Raw genomic sequence first — 20,615 nt, forward strand, 5'->3', positions numbered from 1 at the left:
GGTGGTCACAGAGAAGGAAGTGATTAATTCAGTGAGCTGAAAGCTTCATGGGGAAGATTCTTGAATCAGCTCTTGAAAGAGCAGTAGAAATTACCAGATGGGTAATTGGGAAGACCATTCCAGACAATAGGAATTGCATGTACAGTGGCGTGAACAAAGGTGGAATCTTCAGAGAACAAGGAAGCTGAAACATAACATTTTGTGAGTGCGTTTGGTAGCAAATTCAACTAGAAAGGCAGAGCTGTGAGGGATCTTAGGTAGATGCCAAGAGTTTTGGCTTTATTCTGTAGGAATAAAGATAGGAAACTATTGATGGTTTTATCAGTTAGAATAGTGCTTGTGAAAACATTTTGGAAAACTTACAAAGCATTAAACAAATGTAAGGTAGTTATGTTTATTATCAAGGCAGTTAAGAGTCTTTACTACTTAATACTATCCCTAATCCAGATGAATATGTATAAAACTATGAAATTGCTTTGAGAAAAATACAGACGTTTCCCTTTTTTCATCCAGTGGGCCCATAACTAGGAATCCCTAACAGTCTCCTTTTAAGACTGTGTGGTATTAAAATGGCCTAATTTTTCTCACTGCAATGGGTGACACTAATGCCTCACTCTTGTTTTCCTTGAATTTTAGAGAGCCAGTAGTTGAGAGCATGGTCTCTGGAGTCAAACTGTCTGAGTTCTGATCTTCTCATTACTTAGCCATGTGAGCTGGGACAGGTTCCTTAAGCTCTCAAGTCTCAGTTTGTTTAAGTGTAACATGTCTAGCTTGACACAATAGCAGTTTAAATATTTGTTGAGTGGATGAATGCAGAGTTTCATTTTGCCAAATACATTTCAATTATCTCATTTTACCTCTTTCTTTACTCCTTAAGTGTTCCTTTTTAAGAGTGTTATCTGAGTATAGTAAGGAAAAAATAGGCTTTGGAGTGGGACACGGGTTTCAGTTCTGGCCCTATCACTTAACAGCTCTGTGATCTTGGATAAAATACTTAACCTGTCTGAGATTCAGTTTGGGGTATAAAATATATTCCTTATTGGATTTTGGGCCAGGGAGAGGGACTGGTGGTCAAGTAAGGAATTAAATATAAGAATGTAAGACATGGTGCCTGACACATAGCACTTTTCCAGTAAATGTTAGTTTTCTTTTCTCCCTGCTTGGAATGATCTCTCATTGAGGCCATATCACCTGCATAATTTGCCTTTACTTATGATTATAATAAGATGGTGGGATGTAGTAACGATGACAGGTCTGTAAAGAGTTACGGAGAAGGGCTGAGATAATACTGCAGATGATAAGCACCCTGTTGGCTTTTGATGTTTGCTTTAAAGATCTTTTAAATGTTGTATCTAAAAATCCATGTCCTGATCCTAGGCTTGGCTGGTAAGAATTAGGCAGATGTATTTCATATATCTTTTCTCCCCTGCTCCTAACCTCAGAAAGAGAGTGAACCACCACCATCCCAGGTTCTGAGTATGGATGTTTTATAGGATTATTTACTTAATGATTCTGTGTAAACTGTTGACTACAGCATCCTATGTGGTAGGTCTTTCGATTTTTACAATTCCCAAGTGACTCCTCTTTATTGAAACTGACTCTTTGGTAAAGAGGAGTCTAGCTGTGGTTTTAAAGCCACAAATTAGTACCTATGGTTTGCCTAGCCTTATAGGCACATCAGAATGATGACTTAAGTCAATGGCCATGAAATTCAGATAGCTTTGAATGAAATGTGTTTATGCTAAAGGCATTTTTTTCCAGGACAGAAGAGAAGTGCAGGTTGTTTGTGGTGACAGAGGAGGCAGATCTGTTTTGGAAACATGTAGTCACTTCTATTGCAGTGTTTTCTCTGAGTGTCTACTTTCTTTTAGCCTCCAGATTCCCTTAGGATTATTATATGTATTCTCTGCCAAAACTGTTAAAAACAAAACATAAAACAAAGACCAGAAAGAGTATCTATCACAGCCATGAGAAGAGACAGGAAGCTATCCTGATTTGCTTAGGAAATTCTATAGCAGTGGCTCCTAAAAGCAAGTATATTGGCTTAGACTTGCTCCAGACCTAGGAGGTCAGTTTCCCTGAGAATGGAGCCTAGTTATCTCTATTTTTATTTTTTATTTTAAAGACTTCTTTGAATAAAAAATTTTTAAGCACAAAAAATGTAAAAAGATACACAATGAAAAGTCTTCTTCCCACCCTGTTTTCCATCCTTCCAGTTTCTGTGCACCACCAAATTAGTTTTATAAGTTTCTGTTATTGGAATTAGCTGTTACCCTTCCAAAGATCTTTTTTTTTCTTTTACTATTCAATACAAACATATTTTCCTCTCCTTTTGTTGCACAGCTATTAGTATATTATTCATATTTTTGCACAATTTTTTTTTTACTTAATGTCTTGGAAATTGTTCCATATTGATACATAGAGAGTTTCTGCATTTTAAAAAATATTTTCATAGTATTCCATTGTCTGAATGTACTGTAATTAGTTTATCTGGTCCCTATTAATGGGCAATCTGGTTATTTTCAAACTTCTATTAAAAATACTGTAGTAAACAATCTTATACACACATCATGTTGTATATGTGCATGTATACTTGTAGGTTATGTTTCTAGAAGTAGAATTTTTGAGTCAGGGAAAATATGTGTCTGAAATTTTGATATATAATGCCAAATTATCCTCTGGGGATTCTACCAGTTGACACTGTCATCAGCAGTATCTGATAGAACCTGTTTCCCTTTAGTTTTGTCAAGGCAGTGTATTTATCAAGCAATTGGATCTTTCCCAATCTGATATGTAAACAGTTGACAAGTTAACAGTCTGATAGGGAAACTATGTCATTGAGTTTTTGTTTATATTTTCTTACCTTTAGTGGGGCTAGGCATCTTTTCTGTAAACTGTCTATTCATATCCTTGTTTTTCTTCTTGATCTTTTCTCAATTTCTAGGTACTTCTTAAATGTCACAGAAATTAGCCCACTGTGATGTGAATTGCAATTTTTTCCCCTAGTTTGTTGCTTTTTTTTAACTATGCAGAATTTTTTTCATGATCTATAGTCAAATATCTTTTATAGTTTTTAATTAGAAAGGCTTTTTTTCCCACTCAAATAATAATTCTTCAGTTTTTCTTCTAGTAATATTTTATTTATAGTGTTTAAATGTTTATATTTGAGTCTCTGATCCATTTAGAACTTATCCTGGCGTAGAGTATGAGGTGTAGATATAACTTTTTTCCCCAAAGGCTCCCCAGTTGACCCACGTCTTTTCAAGTAGTCCATCCTCTCCCAACCCCTTAATTTGAGATGCCATCTTTAACACTTCTAAAGTCTCTAGACATTCAGTTCTGTTCTATTAGTCTGTTTATTCATCTTCCAGTAACTCTTTATTTTAGTTACTGAAGCTGTTTCGGTGTTTCTAGAGTTAGTCCCATCTCATTGTTCTCTTATTGTTTTCCTGGCTATTTTTTGTTTTGGTATCTGTCTTGTTATGGCATCTGAAGTATTAAAAGCTTCTCAGGAGGTTCTGGTTTAAGATCCGCCACTGCTAAGAAATAACATTTTCTAATGCGGTCTTCTAGTATTTTCTAGTGTGATCTTCTCTTTTGGATTCTGGGAAAGGAAATTATCCTTTTGATGGCCTTAGAAGACATCTCTGACACTGAATAAGGGACTAATCTTTCCCTTGAGGTTCTTAAAGGAAATAGATTATATTCACAGATTGCATTTCCCTTTTGAAGTAGAGCTGCACTTTAGGGGATTAATTTAGTTAAATAGGTGAAAACTGGAAGGAAGACCAGTTAGAAGCGGTTGGAGTCCAAATGGTGCTAATTTGGCCTGAATAAGGGTAGTGATGATAGAGATGGAAAGAAGAGAAATGTGAGAGAGATCTTAGGGGGGAAATCTGTAGGACTTGGCAGTTTATGTGCCAAGGACTCATTAAAAATAACTTTAAGGCTTTAAGCCTGGTAACAGAAAGAATGCTGCTGTGGATCACACAAGTCAGTAAGAGGGGCTCTTTTCAGAGTCCACTGTGAAGGGGAGAAACATTTGGCTTCACAGGGCCTCGTCCCAAGGCATTGTCCAGTTAGAAATGTGTTTCATGCATATGGATACAATTCCAGAGTTCAGGAAAGAGAGTGATCTAGAAAAGTGATAGTGATGATAGGACAGATGGCTGAAGCCTTGGGAATTACTGAAATTCCTGAGGGAAGATGGAAGGATAAAATAGATCTCAGTAAAGAATTCTAGAAATATCCATTTCCATGAAACATCTATTTCTATAAAAGTGGGTGCCAGAACTGTGTGATGTGGGTGCTGGTCATCAGTGTCAGATGCTGCAGACAGGTCCAAGGCTGTGAGGACTCGGAAAGAGCTGCTGATTTCCTGAGTAGGGGTGTGTAGAATGGAGGAGCAGAGGAGCTAGATGGAAAGGAGTCAGACCATGACCAGAAAAGATGGGTGGTTTCGAGAAGCTTAGCAGTGCAGGGCAGAGAAGTCGATACTCATTTATTCCATAAATATCGAGTGCTAAATATTAAACACGTTCTAAGCACTGTGGGTATAGTGATAGCCAGAACACACGTGGATGGTCCTTGCTCTCGGGGACTTTACATACTTGTTGGGGGAGACAGACAGTACACAAGTAAGTAAGAAATGATCTGAGAAGATATGTGCTCTGAAGAACGTAAAATGCAGCGATCTATAGGGTGGTTAAGAAAGGCCTTCTGAGGTCAAATCTGAGCTGAGACATGAATGAGTATCAGGAAAAATCCAGCTGTACAAAGATCTGGACGCAGAGCACACCAGGCCCAGGGGACAGTAGGTACAAAAGTCCTAATACGGGAGAAGGCTGGGTATTTTTGAGGAACAGAAAGAAGGCAGTGTGGCTTGAGCTTGAAAAGAGGATGGGAGTGGCTGGAAAAGATCTCATAGAGGAAATGAGAACAGGCTTCTACAGGGCCTGTGAGCCGTGGTAAGGAGACTGTTTTTTGTTCTAAGTCAGGTAGCCACTGGGGAGTTTAAGCTGAGGAGGAGTGGCATGGTTTAATTTTTGTTTTAAAAATATTTCACTCTGGGTGTTTTGAGAATGTGTGGTAAAACAGTACAAGAGGAAGTAGGGAGACCAGTTATGAGGCCCTTGTGGTTTAGATGAGAGATTACAGTGGTTCCAACCAGGTTGGAAAGAGTGAGGCTGAAGAGAAATGAATACGTTTGGGGGTGTATCTTGGAATTGAAGCTGTCAGGACTTGCTGACGTGGAAGACAGAAAAAGGGAAGAATTGGGGTGACGTATGGTATCTTGAAGTAGAGGGCTTGCAGATAGGCGAGAAGGCTTTTTGGCAGTTAGGACAGTGTGAGGGAGGCCAAGTGTGCTAAGGGATGGCAAATGTGAATGAGAGCAATAGTCATTGACAAAGCAAGGTTTTGGGGGAGGGAGAGAATAGATTTGCTCTCAGGAAATGCTTTCAAACTTTAATGTGCACTGAAATCCCCTAGGGATCATGTTAAAGTGCAGATTGATTCAGTAGGTCTGGAGTGGGGCAGGAGAATCTGAATTTCTATTTCTTTGATACAAACACCATTCTAGAAGTAGTCTCAAGGTGATGATTTGACTATTAGTTATCATCCATATGAGCTCATTCCTTTAACATCACAGAAGAATACATGCCTTTTAAGTGTACCTATTTATGTCTGTTCCTGCCTGAAAATATATTTAATGGCTCCAGAAAGTATTTCCTTCTCTACCTGCTTTTGCTGGCACAGGTAGGTTTTTTTGTTGTTAAAACAGATCCTTGCCTTTCTTTCATTCCCCACCAGGAGGCAGGAGAGAGCCTTTCTGTGCATTATCAGCCAGTGACCAAGATCTCCTCCCCTCTTGTGACTGGTTCATTTACCCTCAGCACACTGAACTTTCTTCAAAGTTCAGCTATTTTCTGTGACCACTTTTGTGTCCTTGCAGTCATTCTACTCTACGATCAATAGGTCATTTTACCTTTGAACCCAGTTACTCTATCAGGAAGACTGAAAAATCAGAGTAGATTATTTTTTAAGGGCACTGTAGCTTTGCATTTTTATAACAAAGAAGTGATGTTTCTACAGTGCTTTACACTTTACTGGACAATTCAGTATTGTACATACAAATCAAGATTCTAAGATTCTGTCACTTTGGTAGTGGTTCCAAGCACTGAAATTTTGTGGCGTTACCAATTTTGCTCCATTACAAGTGGCTTGGTTGTTATCATTGAACTACCTTCTCATTTCTGACTTTTCTGAATAACTATAGTTTCCTCCATTCTTTGTCTGCCTATAGCTAGCTTTAAACTCTCACCCTTCTAAGTAGTCATGACTGACTCTCAGCTATTATATCCTGCCTTCCTCTTCTCATTTGGTGTCTGTCTCCCAGGTTAGCTGTGGGGATGGGAATTGACTCCATCCCACATCATTTGTCTGTAAATTGGAATCCACACATTCTTTCCCCATGACCTGTATTTCATGCTTTCTGTGTCCTTTTTCTTTTCTCCATTCCCTTCCCTTGTTCTGTTACTCAGCGATATTCAATTGTGTATAATAACTTGTGTTCAGTGTCCGGTATCTTTTTTTGTGCTGAATGCCAGGTGTGCCTTGTGAGAAGCAGGTGACACTCCTGAGTTCCCCACCAGAGAGCAGACTTGAATAGTCAAAGCTCATGGCCAGTTTTGTACCTTTGGAAACAGGGAACATTACTGCAGAACAACAGAGTCTCTTATCAAGAAAATATAGTGCCAGGGATCCTGGAGATTATACTTCAGAGAATTTTTTTTTTAATTAGAGTTTGTTTAACTATTGTTGACTTGGAGCCAAATATTCTTTCCAAAGTGTTATCTACTGCCTTGAATGTGAATGGCTTTGGATAATTTTTAGTCATGGTAAACAAATAATGTAAAACAAAACTACATGTCTCAAATTACAGTTTTACTGAAGTCCAAGAGAAAGGAATGTCACTCTTCTCATACATGCCTTATATGTATCTGATAAAAATTAAGATATATAAAACATACGCAGTAGGATGTATTTGTCTTGCACCATAGAATTCATTTAGATAGCAGAAATGCAGATTTCTTTTAATGCATTTTTGGGGAGAAAGGGGGAATGGTTTAACACTTTACTTTAGATAGGGAGTAGATGCACAAGAAGATACTATGTAAATTATAGTGTAAAGCACTCATTTATGTTTAGAATGTGTTTAAAAGTAAACAAATTCACTTAGTTGTCTTAATGCTCATTAGATCTGGCCCTAGTCTCCCAGTTTTTTCGGTCAGGGCCTAACTGAACTAGATAAACCACCTTTGGATGACTGAGAATTGATCAAAATGATCCCATATAAAATGTTTATACACCTGTGACAGCAATGACTAGTTGAAAATACACATCATGTAAGTCTATAAAAGCTTCCTTGTCTAAACATGTTCTAACTATACACTTTCATTGTCACTATCTTGACCATAGTTACCAGTGGCAGTGTCCACGTGGTGAAAGTTGCCATTTGTGGCCTTGGTGCTGAACAGATACAAGATGACTGTCTGGTCCATGTGAATCCTAAATGGAGTTCATTAATCTGTGGCTAGAGTAGCTCAATTACGGTTGCTAACGTGATGCCCTGCCTCTTCTTTTCTGTGCTAGAAACCAAACTGAGAATGGTACAGCACTAAAAGTGATGTGGTTTAAGGACCAGCTGTTCAGGTTCATAAAACACAAAGTAAATGCTAGTAAAGGAAGATTCTTTTTCAGAAAACAGAACATAAAATGAAAGACAAGCATGAACTCCTCTGTAGGTTAATCTGCTTCTGTTAAGATGGTAGAATCAGGCCCTGCCTTCCAAAATAACACACGAATTAAAAGTCTTTTTCTCCTTGATTTTAGACCTGATATCACAGGCAGGCCTATTTCTAGTTTTCTAGCTTTGGTTCAGAGAGTTAATTTGAACCTTGCTATCAGGTTCCAGGCTCTCCTAAGGCTTTTCGAGGTCTAGAATGCACTGGAGATGATGATGAGAAATAAATACACAACAGTTTCTGTGGTCGATGATGACATGGATGCTGACTGAGAACTGGGGGATCTTGGAAGTATGTTCCTGATGGTAAGGAACCAGATAGGGACTGGAATATCTAATGAATTTCCCTAAAGATCAGTCTGAAGAAGTCCTAGCTGCTCAAAACAACTTCTAAAGTACAGCTAAGGAGTACCAAAAGCTAAGCTCCTTAAATGGTCTTTCAGGATAAAGGGGGATAGGGGGCTGGGGGTGAGAGCATTAAGAAAGTAGGCAACCATAGATCATTATCCGGTGGTTCTTTCTAGGACAGAGGTGGGACCAGACATTTCTTAAGGGAGTGGAGGGTAAAGAGGGAAGAGGGTGGGTTCCATCAGATTAAGGACAGCAGAGTTCTCCAGAGTGGGAGTCCAAGGAGAGGAGGGGAAGGAGAGGTGTGTTTCTTACAGGCTGTAGCTTTGTTTTACTCTGTAAGCCTTCCCTTTTGTCTGCTTTTCGGATCCCTTTGGGATTTAGCTTAGGTCATCCTCTAAGATGTGTATCATCTTGCTCTGGTTGAGACCATAGTGGGATAGAAGGAGCCCATAGAATTAATAAGACATTATTTAAAAATAAAATAGCTCCACTGCTTCCAAGAATGACTTCACAACATAGATAGGATTGGCTACCCGAATCTTAACCATATTTGGTACACTTCTTCTGGAAATTGAGAAAGACGTGGTTTAGGAGATCACTCCATTTCAATGTAGAATTTGCCAAAGTTTGTAATCTCTTAAATGAGAAAGTAACAATGTATGTTGGGAGTTACTGTTCTTCATTTAATTAGAGAAAAAAGAGGGAGAAGTGTCCTTAATTATAAATGAAATTGATGGGTGATGATAATGCTGTAATTGGCTTGTGGCAGGTGTGAGTCCATGGTCTGTCCCATCAGAAATGGACTGGAGTTGCCACATTTGACTTAACTACCAAGTTCTGCATATTGGAGTCTAGGAAAATGTTACCTGTACATATGAGTAAGTGTTCACCGTAGAATGTTTTTGAACTCCTAGATTTGAATTTTTCACCAGTTACTAGAGAAGAACTTTCGATGTAAGAAGACTGTTTTTAATGTGGTTCTTCTAGCATTTGTTGGGATATGTCTAAGACCTAATTTCTATCCCTGGTAGATTAATTCTAGCTGGGGAGATAATAGAGAAACACAAATGGCACTATGGAATCAAGTGTTAATTTTTCTAGCTCACACTAATTGTTCCCTTCTCTGAATACTTCTGGCATAAAGATTTAATCAGTGAAAACTTTCTGGAGGAGGGTCATCTTATACTGAGCTTTCAAGTATGGGAGTAGGATTGGGGTCTGAGGAACAGAGGCAACGGTAAAGTTATGAAGGTGACAGTGAGCCGAGTGCATGGAGTGGACAGTAAGGAGAGGGGTAAACAACCCAGACTGGAACTCAGGGTCCATGATGGAAAATAAAGTTAGGTGAAGTTACAGAGAGCCTTTAAAATCCAACCATGTTAATCAGGAAAATGCAGACTAAAACCACATGGAGATACCATTACTCATCCGCCAAAATGGCTAAAATTAAAAATATAGTAACAGGTTTTTGGCAAGAATTAGAACAATGGGAATTCTCTTACTTTGCTGGTGCGTATGTAAATTCCTTCAACCCCTTGAAAACTGTTTGGATAAAAACGTTCTTAGCCACTTTATTCATAACAACCCCAAACTGAAAACAACTTGCATGTCCATCAATATGAGGTAAATAAATTATAATACAGTTGTACAGCAATAAAGAACAAATTGGTGACACTCACAACACCCTGAGTGAACCTCACAGACACTGTGTTAACAAAGGTTGCCAGATAACAGAATATGCTGTGTGATTCCATTTATTTGAAATTAAAGAACAGGCAAAAGTAATCAATGGTTATATAAGTCAGAATATTGTTTACCTTGGGGAGGTGTGGGTTATTGATTGCAAAGGAGCCAGGGAACCTCTGGATCCCTGGAAATATTCTGTAGGTTAATCTGAATGGTCGTTAACATGGGTGTATACACATGTAAAAAATTGAACTGAACTGTATATGTAAAATTAAAGCACTTCACATACCTACTGAATGTGTATTATGCTTAAGTGAACAAGTAAGGAAAATAAATCAGGTTATGCAGTTTAGATTTGTTGTGGGAGATAATAGGAAAGCATTATTGAATCTTCGACAAGGAATTAACTGGAAGAAAGTGTGGTGCTTCTGAAATTATTCATCCTGTAGTGATGTGGAGAGTGGAACGGTGTTCACATCAGTTATTATATCCAGATACAGTGCTACGTGCTGTAGATGCTATAGATGCAAAATATCCCTGACCTGGTCCTTATCCTTAAGAAGTTTATGATCTTTTGGAGGAGACAAGTTATGTGAAACCCAGAAAGTTACAGTAAGTGATAAATGGTTAATTCATGGTGTTATAGTAATAGTACTGAAGTCAGATCTGGGTTCAGATCCTAATTCTGCCACTTATTGGCTTTGATACTTCAGTCAAGTTATTTATCTCCGTGAACTTTGGTTTCCTTATCTGTAAAATAGGAATTATGTCTACCATTTTTATTGAGAGGATTAAGAGATATGGTATTCAAAGATTGTAGTACAGCACTGTAGACAGTCAGTGAATGTTCCCTTTTTTAAAAACCCTGTACCAATGGAGCAGTACTTCTATTTTCTTCAGACAGTGTGTGACCTCATTTCAAATTGTGGTTCTGCCACTTACTGGCTATGTGATCTTAAGTGGGTTATTTAATTTCTTTAAGTCTCAATCTCTTTTGAGGGGAAAAAAAAGAGGGTAAGTTATACCTTGAGAGAGTTTTACAAGAATTAAGTGAGCCTAGCAGATATATAGTTTCTAATACAAAATAGTCACACTTAATGAATACAAGATCCATTTCTTTTGACCATAATGGAGTATACAAATGTATGGAACAAATAAAGCAGGTAATAAATGGTGAAATTGGATCCAGGTGGTGACTGGGGTGGAAAGAAGAGGCAGATCATAGTATATACTTTTAAAAAGATACAGCACATTTCATATAGAAGAGGAAGTGTTTTCTATACTCTGACCTTTATACAGGGTATGTCTTTATACTTTTATTTTTGTTTTTCTGTAAGATGAAAATAATATATATCCTTGGATTGTAATAACGCTAACTCAAAGATGCTGTGACATCATTAGAAATATGTTATGGTCTTCACAACCAAAAAAATGGTACATTACTGCTAGCAGTTATTCTTATTCTAGTGATACTTTCAATAGACATCATCCAAACTCCAGCTGAAAAGTTAATGACTTTTCTATGTAGAGACCCCATCACAATCAAAGCAAAACCTAGGGGCATAAAGGGAAGGAAATCCATTTATAAAATGTATATATTTGTCACTTGAAATATTATCAGCAGAGCCACAACCCAGGTCTTATTGTATACCAGTGGTGAGTCGTTTCTTGGCTAAGGAAGTTTAACTTGCAGAGCAAATACTAAGCACTAAATATTAACATTTCAGAATTGTATTGTTCAAGAGTGTTTATTCAAGAACTTACAAGTTACTGATATCAGATCCTGGACAGCAACCTTACAATTTTTGGAGCAGTATTAGATTCCTGTGAAATTTCTGGCTTGAATTTAGCCACTGACTTCTTGTGTTTCCCACGTTTGAAGAAAATGAAGAGGTAAAAAATCCTGCCTCCGCCCTAGCCATCACTCATCTGTCCTCCTTTTTTCCAGATATTCAGAGTGGTGTGCATCTGTTTGGGTAATCCACCAGAGACGTTCACCTGGGAGTATCGAGACAAGGATAAAAACTATCAGAAGATTGGCCCCATAACACCCTTGAAGTTTTACAGGGAACATGTCAAGCCACTCTTCAACATGGAAGATAAGGTTGGAGGCTGGCACTGGCAGCCACTGGCTGTTTTAATTTCAAATGCTTGTTGACTACGAGGAAGAGGATACGATTCCTTGGTTAACATGCATGGGCATCAAACTAGATACTAAACAAAATTTTTCCTCCTTCCTTTGAGGTGTTTTTTTGTACCTAGTAAGTTGGTCATATCAGGATCCCCAGTGTTCATCATCGGAGACTTTTCTAACTGTAGGTTAGCAGTCAATTTAATTCCCACATGCTCCCCTGATTTGGGCCCTAGATCATTCTCAGGTGCAGAGACAATGGAAGTGCATTGGGTGTTTCTTACCATGTTTATAGAGCACCTCTGTACTGTGGGCCCCTGTGAGAGGAAGCAGTGTCCTGTCCCAGTTTTTCCTGCTCACTTCCAGTCTTCTCCACCTGCTGAGCAAGATGACAAGAGCCCCTTCTTTTATTGGCATCTTGACCCTCTTAAGAGTAAATGGCCATGTTTTGTGATTGGAGTCGCAGCTCAGTTGGGGTATTGCCAGATGTTGAGCCTGCCCTGTAACTTGAGAGCAGAGGTCTTCTGATGGAATCTCAAATCTTCATCTTGCCTTACTCAGTGCATGCAATTCTTCAGAATTAATTTTGAGTTAAATTTTGCCAGTAGGAAAAACAGGGTGATACGGCTCCCAAATGCGTCCCTTGCACTAAACAGAGTATATAGGGACCTCTCTCACATGACCTTGTCACCTTTTGTTTCTTTGTTATTTACCAGTGTGTTTGTAATGCTTATTCTTTTAGGCAGAGGTGATGAGCTTGATACAAATATATGAACTTAGAGGAGAGGTTGTATCTCACTTGGCATTCCTGGTTTTATATGCTAATCAACATGTTCTTGATCTCAATAGATTTGTTTAGTGAATGACCCTCGGCCCCAGCACAAGTACAACAAACTTTACACAGTGGACTACTTAAGCAATATGGTTGGAGGGAGAAAAACGCTATATAACAACCAACCCATTGACTTCTTGAAAAAGATGGTTGCTGCTTCCATCAAAGATGGAGAGGTTGGTATGGTTTCTTTGTCTTCTGCATTGTGATTAAAACCTCTTCTCCCACTTCTTGGGTGTCATAGGAAGCTAGGACTTAGGTTGACTTTCTTTCTTCCTCTTTCCTCTGTTTCTAGGCTGTGTGGTTTGGCTGTGATGTTGGAAAACACTTCAATAGCAAGCTGGGCCTCAGTGACATGAATGTGTAAGTTCAGGGAATTTAAAACAGAAAATCATTTGTGGGTGGGTTGTTGCTGTGGGAGTGCACTCCTGGTACAAAGTGACTTGGCTGAGGTTCACTCAGAGATAAGGCTGGCCTGAGGGTGGGTCTCCTTCTTTGCATTTCGTAGTGTTTGAGAACTCAGAGCAGAAACTCCACATACGTATATGCTCTAACCTGGGAAATCAAGATCATACTTCATATCGGAGTTGAAATTGTTGGGTGTTCCTAAAAAGTCATCCTATATAAGAAAGACGTTTTAAAAAAAATTGATTACCCTGTGCATTTGTGGATGTAGTGAAAGGTTTTCCAGATCTCTTGTTTGCTATTTGATCCTTCTTAACTGCTTCTCTTACTTTGATGCCTGTGTATTTTGTCTTTATGACAACTAGAACTATTTTGCATACACACTTTAAAGCATCCCCCAATTGTTTTTGATAATAAAGATTCATTTTCAAGCTGTCTCATAAAATTCCTTAACTGTTAAAATATATCACTTTAGCATTACTTGTGAGTAATTATTACTTGAAGGAAATTGAGTAAATATCTTGACAGTTAACAGCAGGAGAAAGGAAATCTAAAAGACAATTCATGAGTTTTTTTAACTTTGAAAGCATTCTTTAATATTTTCATGCTATTTATTTAAATTTCACAGTCAGCAGTGGTCTAAATGAATTCAGAAACTGAGTGTTTCTACTGGCTCAGAAGAGACCATTTTTGAAAGAAGTTACTTCAAAAGTTTTTTTTAACTTCATCTTGCCAAAATGACAGTGCAGGCTCATCTTGTCAGCTTTTTGGTTTGGGGGAGTTCATGTTTAACCACTTCATACTTTCCTGAGTACTCTTATGACCCATAGAGAATGGAATCCCACTGAGAGACTAAATTCTGTGTGTACCACGTTCTCTGAAGAGCCACTGCCCAGGCTTTCATGGGGCTGTTGCATCCCTTCAGTTTCTTCTGTGTTCCTTTTACAGGCAGAAGCTGGTTATCCCCTGCGATTGTACTCTCTATATTCTGTGCTGTCGTTCTTTTTACAGCTATGACCATGAGTTAGTGTTTGGTGTCTCCATGAAGAACATGAATAAAGCTGAGAGGCTGACTTTTGGTGAGTCACTCATGACCCACGCCATGACCTTCACTGCTGTCTCAGAGAAGGTATGACCCTCGGCGTGCCTATTCCAATCTTTTGCATAGATGGACCTACATTCTCCTGCAGACCATTTAATCCAGCAGAGCTTCTTCATAGTGTATATGATTTCTGTTAAAAGTTAGCTTCCATGCAAGACACTATACCCACCTTACTTGGGGTTTGGCTGTGTTCTTAAAAATAGGAACTTTTCCATGAGTAGCAGAATTTGAGTCAGCAGGGAGTAGCTTTGGAAGTTCTTGTGAAAAGAGGTCAGCTGGGAACTTGGGAGAAGATAACTTCTATTTAATAAGGAATTAAAGTGTTCCCTGAAAGTGTTCATATCTCGATGACTTATGTTCAGACTTACTTTCCTTTCATTTGTTACTCAGATTCTTCTGCAGTAAAATGTCAGTAACAGTAAGTTGTGGATGCCATGCCCATTACTGGATTTATTCAGAGCTTCAGGCAACTGGATGTAAAGCATTTTGAATTTCCTGTGAAAAACTCTGACTAGTGATACCACTATTTCTAGGACACAGTGTTGGAAACAACAACTGCAGTTTTATCTTTATCCCCATTTCTAGGCTGTAGAATAGATGCTTTACTCCTGTGCTCAGGCATCATAAGAAAGAGAAGACTTCAAACTACTTTAATTCTTTACCACCATAAGCAAAATTGTTCTTTTCCTAGCCTGTCTAATTACTGGAAAGAAAATCACAGAATAATTACTTTGACATTAGAAGCAAAACATTAGAAGGAACTTTTCATAAAATACTATAAATAATGAAATAAAATACTAAAGTAAATAAAATAGAATAACATACTACTGAAATACTTAAGATAAAATGCTAAATTGTTCATGTTTATGTTTGGGCCTGCTATATTGTAAAATAAAGTGGATTTATAACTAAAGTTCCTTAAAGCTAAACTTTAAACTATTTAGAGGATCGTTAAAAAACGAAAACAAACTAAAAATCATGTATTTTCCGAGAGAGGTTTGGCTTTTTATCGTTTTCTGTCTCTGTTATAGAGTATCCCCTATTTCAGGAATAAAAATCATATATGCTCTATGTCATTTTCTCTGGAACTTCCATTCTTTAATTGGCATGGTTTATTAATATGTTGTTTTCTCCTCCAGGAAATGAAACTCTATTACATGTTAATAGCATAAAGCAGAATTTATATTATCATAAGTGGAATTTCATATTGAGAGTTTTCTCTTCTCTCCACTTTGAGTTTTTGGCCACTAAAACTAGTTTGCACTGCATTTGAATGATAATACAGATATTCTTTCTTGTCACTGATTTCTTGGAATCTCTGTAAGGGAGCCCTGTAAGGGAGGTCCAGATACTGTTCTATATTTGTAGACGACACAGCTTGATCTAGGTCATATAGGAATTCATTAGTAAAGGAAAAAAGAGGAAACATTTTCAAACTTACTATAATAAATGACCTTAGGTGATACAGATTCTAAGAGTGATGTTTAAAAGGAAAGCAAAAGGGAACTACGATGCAGGGAGTAACATTAAAGCATTTAATAAACTAGCTCCAGAAGGTACCTGGGACTAAGATTAAGGAGTAGTACAGGCAAATGTGTTTGAAACTTGTGGGTTTGACTGTTGGCTCTTTCTGAGACTGGAAATTACTGAGATTCAAGAAAACTGCCAAGAGTAAAGTCAGATCCCATGTAGATGAGACTCCTGCAGTAACATGCAAGTGGGAGTTGACAGATGAAATCATTAGAAGATAATTCAGGAGCCAGCTCTCTGCTGATGCTACAAAGACATAAATTGTTTTGACATCAGCAAATGCCCTGGGTAAATATTAAAGAGAAAAAGTCTTTTCACAAATGGAACCTTCCTCTTATCCCTCTCTGTGTCACTGTAATAAAGACTATAAATGAAGGTTATCGTGATGATTATCATTGTCCCATTTAAGAAGATGCAAATTGAGCTTATTTTATTAATGAAGGTAGAAGAAGAACAGAAGTGCCTGGGTTTTGTTTGATGAAAATAGTCTTTTTACTTTTGCTTTGCCATTCAATCTCTATGGTATTAAATTCAATATTTACGTAACTGAATCAGTAAAAGAACACATTTGGAGAGTAGCATTACTTGGTTCCCCTAAGTAGAAAATTAGCCAGTTTGATGAGAATGTGTTTGTTTTCCTTGTTAAACTCTTGGTTTAGAGTCTTAGAATTTAAGGTCTTAGAATTTCTAGAATAAATATAAGGGGATGTCTTTGCAAAGAATGCAGATTGATTAAAAGAAAGAGTCCATGGCTTCAAATGGTGTTCACTGCTTTTAATATTTTATTTTTTTAATATTTTATTTTAATATTTTATTTTTCTTAGCCAAGTAGCATTTTAATATGTTTATTTTCTGTATAAAATAGAATGTAATGGAGAAAACTATTTATTGCTTTGTTAGATTTATTGCATTTTTACCTCAGGGGATTCATACGCCACTTCTATTGGAGTGTCCCTTTAGTTACCATAGAAGATGCGCGGCCCTGGTCACGTGTACCATTGCTGTGTGGAGAAGGCTGTTTCTTCCGAGTGGCTGAAGAAGAGCTGAAATTACACGACACCTCTTCAGGAGGGATCTCATTTCAGCTTATACACTGTCATCTACTCTTTTGCAGGATGATCAGGCTGGTAGTTTCCTGAAATGGAGAGTAGAAAATTCATGGGGTGAAGACCATGGCCATAAAGGTAAGCTCAATCTGGTGGTAGTAAACCAGGGTGACTGGGGTCTGCTGTACACTCTGCCTCCTAAGGGAAAAGGGAAGAACGCTGCCCTAGTGTGGAACATTTTTATTTTCAATAATTGGTCCCATTAGCTCTACTATTCTAGAGAAACACTTGAGGATCTGGCTTGCCCCCAGGGTCCCTGTGACCAGCATGGTATGCCTGAACTCCCAAGCTGGCTCTGAGACCAATTTGTGCTGGCATCATTCCAAATAACGCTGACCCTATTAGATCTCTTTGTACTGGCCAGGTGCCAGAACCACTTGGCCAGTAAGACATTTGCGTGCCCTTTGTCAGGGCGCTTGCTGTATAGAATTTGGTGCCTTTTTGTTTACTGCAGTAAATCTATAGAAAGACAGAAGCCTTCAGAGTGAGAGAATGGGATTGGCAAGAAACTTTAGGTATTTATTGAAGACTTGGTAGCAGTTGTGAAGTCTAAAGGGGAGAATACTTTGATTACCATTTAGTACTATTTTGTTCTGACAAACGAAAACCCAGATAGAACTCATAAATAAACTGTAGTAATTAGGCTTTTAAAAGGGATGGGTAATATATGAATTGTAGAAAATTAAAAGTATAGTTAAGCCAAAAAAGGAAAATAAAAATCTCTAGTAATCCTGCCACCCAGAGATCACCATTGATTAAGTTTAGGGTATATTTTTGCGAATTTTTGAGACCGTATTTTTAAAGACTTTTTCGTAATAGATGTAATAGATAAAATCCTTTTAAGGTACCTTTACGCTTTAATTTTTAGGATTCAAATCGAAAAGTGGCAACTACCATAGAATGTTATGCATGTCAGCATGTATTTGCATGAGTGCTGTGTCCTGGTGGCATCTTGAGTAGCAGCTGTTTCCCGGAATCCATGTTCCTTACTTTTAGCCAGTGGACCCTGGCCAGGAAGGGCACGTCAGCCACAGCTTTCTAGACTGGAAGACTGGGAGAAGGTAGGTAGGGACTCCAGTGAGATACCCAGACACTTGAAATCAGACTTCAGCATACATTTCACTGAAGCAGGAATCAGCCAGAACTTTTCTTTAAAAGAAAGAAAGAAGGTGGGGAGGGGTGAAGAAAAGGAAGAAGGAAGGAAGGAAAGGAGGGAGGAAGGGAGGAGACAGAGATCTCAGCACCTCTTTACCTGTTGCCTCCCTCTGTGTTTAAGAGATTTTTTTAACTAAATTGTTTAGAGCCCTAGGATTTCCAAGGGTAAAAGGTGGAGGGAGGAAGAATATGGAGGTTTGGAAGTGAGCACATGGAGCTACAGTCATTTATATTTGTAAACTGCTCTCTCAGAAGAGCCTGTAACCCGAGTTTTGAACTTGACAGGACATGAGAATGCTGAGAGTGGGCAGCACAGGCTGGGATATGTGGTGGCCAGCACCTGAAGGCCATTTAGTCTGTCATTCCAAGTCTTCATCTCCCCATGAAATGGTCTTTGGTGGATTTTGGCCAACTGTCCCTGGGATCTGCTGTGAAGCTCAGCAGCTCAGTGTTTATGTGTAAGCAAATACCAGTGCTGGCTGTGCATTTCTGTTCATTATCAGGTAGTTGCATGACCCCCTTCTGTGATTTCTGTTAAGTTTTTGTGACTTTGGGGTGCTTGCTAAATTAACTGGTATGAGTTAAAGTGCGACATGTTTTATACCTGGTGATTTCTTATAAGATGAATCCATTTTAAGACACATACACATTGGGATCAGGTAGAGATGAATATAGATCTCAACGAAGCTAGCAGAAAGATTAAAAAGAAACAACTTAAAATGCAGTTATGCCTGCAAATTGCTGGTAGTTAGGAAATGAAAGGAATAGTTTATCTTGAATTGGAAGGGTTTGGTATTTGTAACATTTTAAGACGTAAGATAGTGCATTGGATGAAACTCTGTAACTTCTGTTTCATTTTTGGTCTAATATGGTCCCTGTAAATGGGCTTGTTATAATAAAGGTTATTGTCTAGGAAAAGGACCAACATTATGACATGTTTAGATGAGCCAGGACCCTTTGGCTTGTTTCTGTGCTGTTTTTCTATCTTTAATAGTCACTGAGTTTGTAAATAGTATTGCTGTCCATTTAAGGGAGGATAAACACTTGTAAAGACAGGAGATGCTTTGTGTTTTGTGTAGTGTAAGTTATTATCTTTATTGATTTGAACCAAAATATCTACTCTTAAGATTCTAGGTCACTTTGCTGTTTCTTTTTTTTTTTTCCATTCAAATGAGTCAATAAAAGTTTTGCTTCTGCTGACTTACTCATTCCATTATTATGTTGAGAGAGCTGGGGTCTTGATCCCTGTAGTCTGCCTATAATCATCCTAGTGAAACCTGCCACTGTCTAGTTAAGATTAAACTAACTTTTCTGTTGTTCTTGAATAACTGAAATGCTTGAGATTATACAGAGCAGAGCATGTCAGTAGAGAGCCAAAAGATAAGGGATTGAACTGAGTGGATGGGGAGTAATATTCAAAGCCAAAATAAATTTTTCTCATGTGTTTCTTGGTAATGTTCTTTCTGACTTAACAGGAAGGAAGGAAAGAAAACATGATCTAATTTAATTGGCACACTTGGCCTGACCTTAGGACTGAGTGTGTAGTAAGTTATTATGCTGGCAGTGTGTGTTTCCCCCAGCAGGGCCCTCCTGTCTGCCATGCTGGTGGGCACCGGCTGGCGTGTCTGAGGCAGAACCTCTATTTGTGCTTCTCAGGAGACATGACAACCTTAAAGAGCATGGCTGGGATTTTGTTTCTGTAGATAACATTGTTAACAGTTTGTTACTATTCTTTTTGGGATTTCTGCTTGTTAAGATTGATGGTTTCTCAAAAAGCAATGTTGGAGACAAGCTGGAGGTAAATGTAGCAGAGATACCTGGGCAGGCTGCGTTTTCCCTCTGCCCAGTTCTGGCTTGCTCTTCCCCATGGGTCATGTTTGTAGCCCTTCCTGCCCAGAGTCTGCTAATTAAATCAAATAACGTGACTTTCCCAAAGTGGACAGATATTACCTCTGACTACAAGAGACATAAAAGGAGAAGTTAATTCTTATCTTACTGGGCCCATTGGGTTACTTTTTGTTGTTGAATTCTCCTATTCTTGGTCAGCTGGACTGAAAATTGGATGCATATCTAACATGCTGTACAACCAGCATGACTTTCTTTCCTCCTCTGCTTCTTGAAATACTTGACTGTGCACTTTGGGGAAATCTTTATCTTTTGAAAGTTTTGCCTCTCTTAGTTTCCATTTTGAACCAAGATTAGTTTTTCATTTTTCAAATTACCCTTGTGCCTTTCAGCTTCAAGTTTGAAGTTGTTTTTAACCCGCATTCTTCATCTTTTCTTACAAATGAGCCTCTCTGTTCCTGATTTCATTTTGGTAAAATTTCCAGACTTCCTCCTATAAAAGGGAGTTGCCTGATGATCTCAGTTAAAGAGGCTTTGGTGTGTTAGAGATTAATCTGGAAAGAAACTTATGTAGCTGATTCAGATTACATCTGGACTTGTGCTTTGGCTATGTAGCCTTGATCCGGTATTTACCCTTTCTAAGCCTTAGTCTTTTCATCTATAAAACA

At 38.3% G+C, this 20,615-nt stretch overlaps 1 protein-coding gene across 2 annotated transcripts in view; it reads left to right on the forward strand.

Annotated features, from left to right (window-relative positions):
* The window catches only part of BLMH (bleomycin hydrolase), a 34,744-nt gene that overhangs the window by 5,130 nt on the left and 8,999 nt on the right, over positions 1-20,615 (forward strand). For both annotated transcript variants that reach the window (XM_031468482.2, XM_031468481.2), the window contains exons 7-11: positions 11,790-11,945; positions 12,822-12,980; positions 13,100-13,167; positions 14,221-14,338; positions 16,956-17,025. In XM_031468482.2, the coding sequence (XP_031324342.1) occupies positions 11,790-11,945; positions 12,822-12,980; positions 13,100-13,167; positions 14,221-14,338; positions 16,956-17,025 (571 nt within the window). The remainder of the gene's footprint in view (positions 1-11,789; positions 11,946-12,821; positions 12,981-13,099; positions 13,168-14,220; positions 14,339-16,955; positions 17,026-20,615) is intronic.

Source organism: Camelus dromedarius, chromosome 16 (genome assembly GCF_036321535.1).
Source record: "Camelus dromedarius isolate mCamDro1 chromosome 16, mCamDro1.pat, whole genome shotgun sequence".
NCBI lineage: Eukaryota > Metazoa > Chordata > Mammalia > Artiodactyla > Camelidae > Camelus > Camelus dromedarius.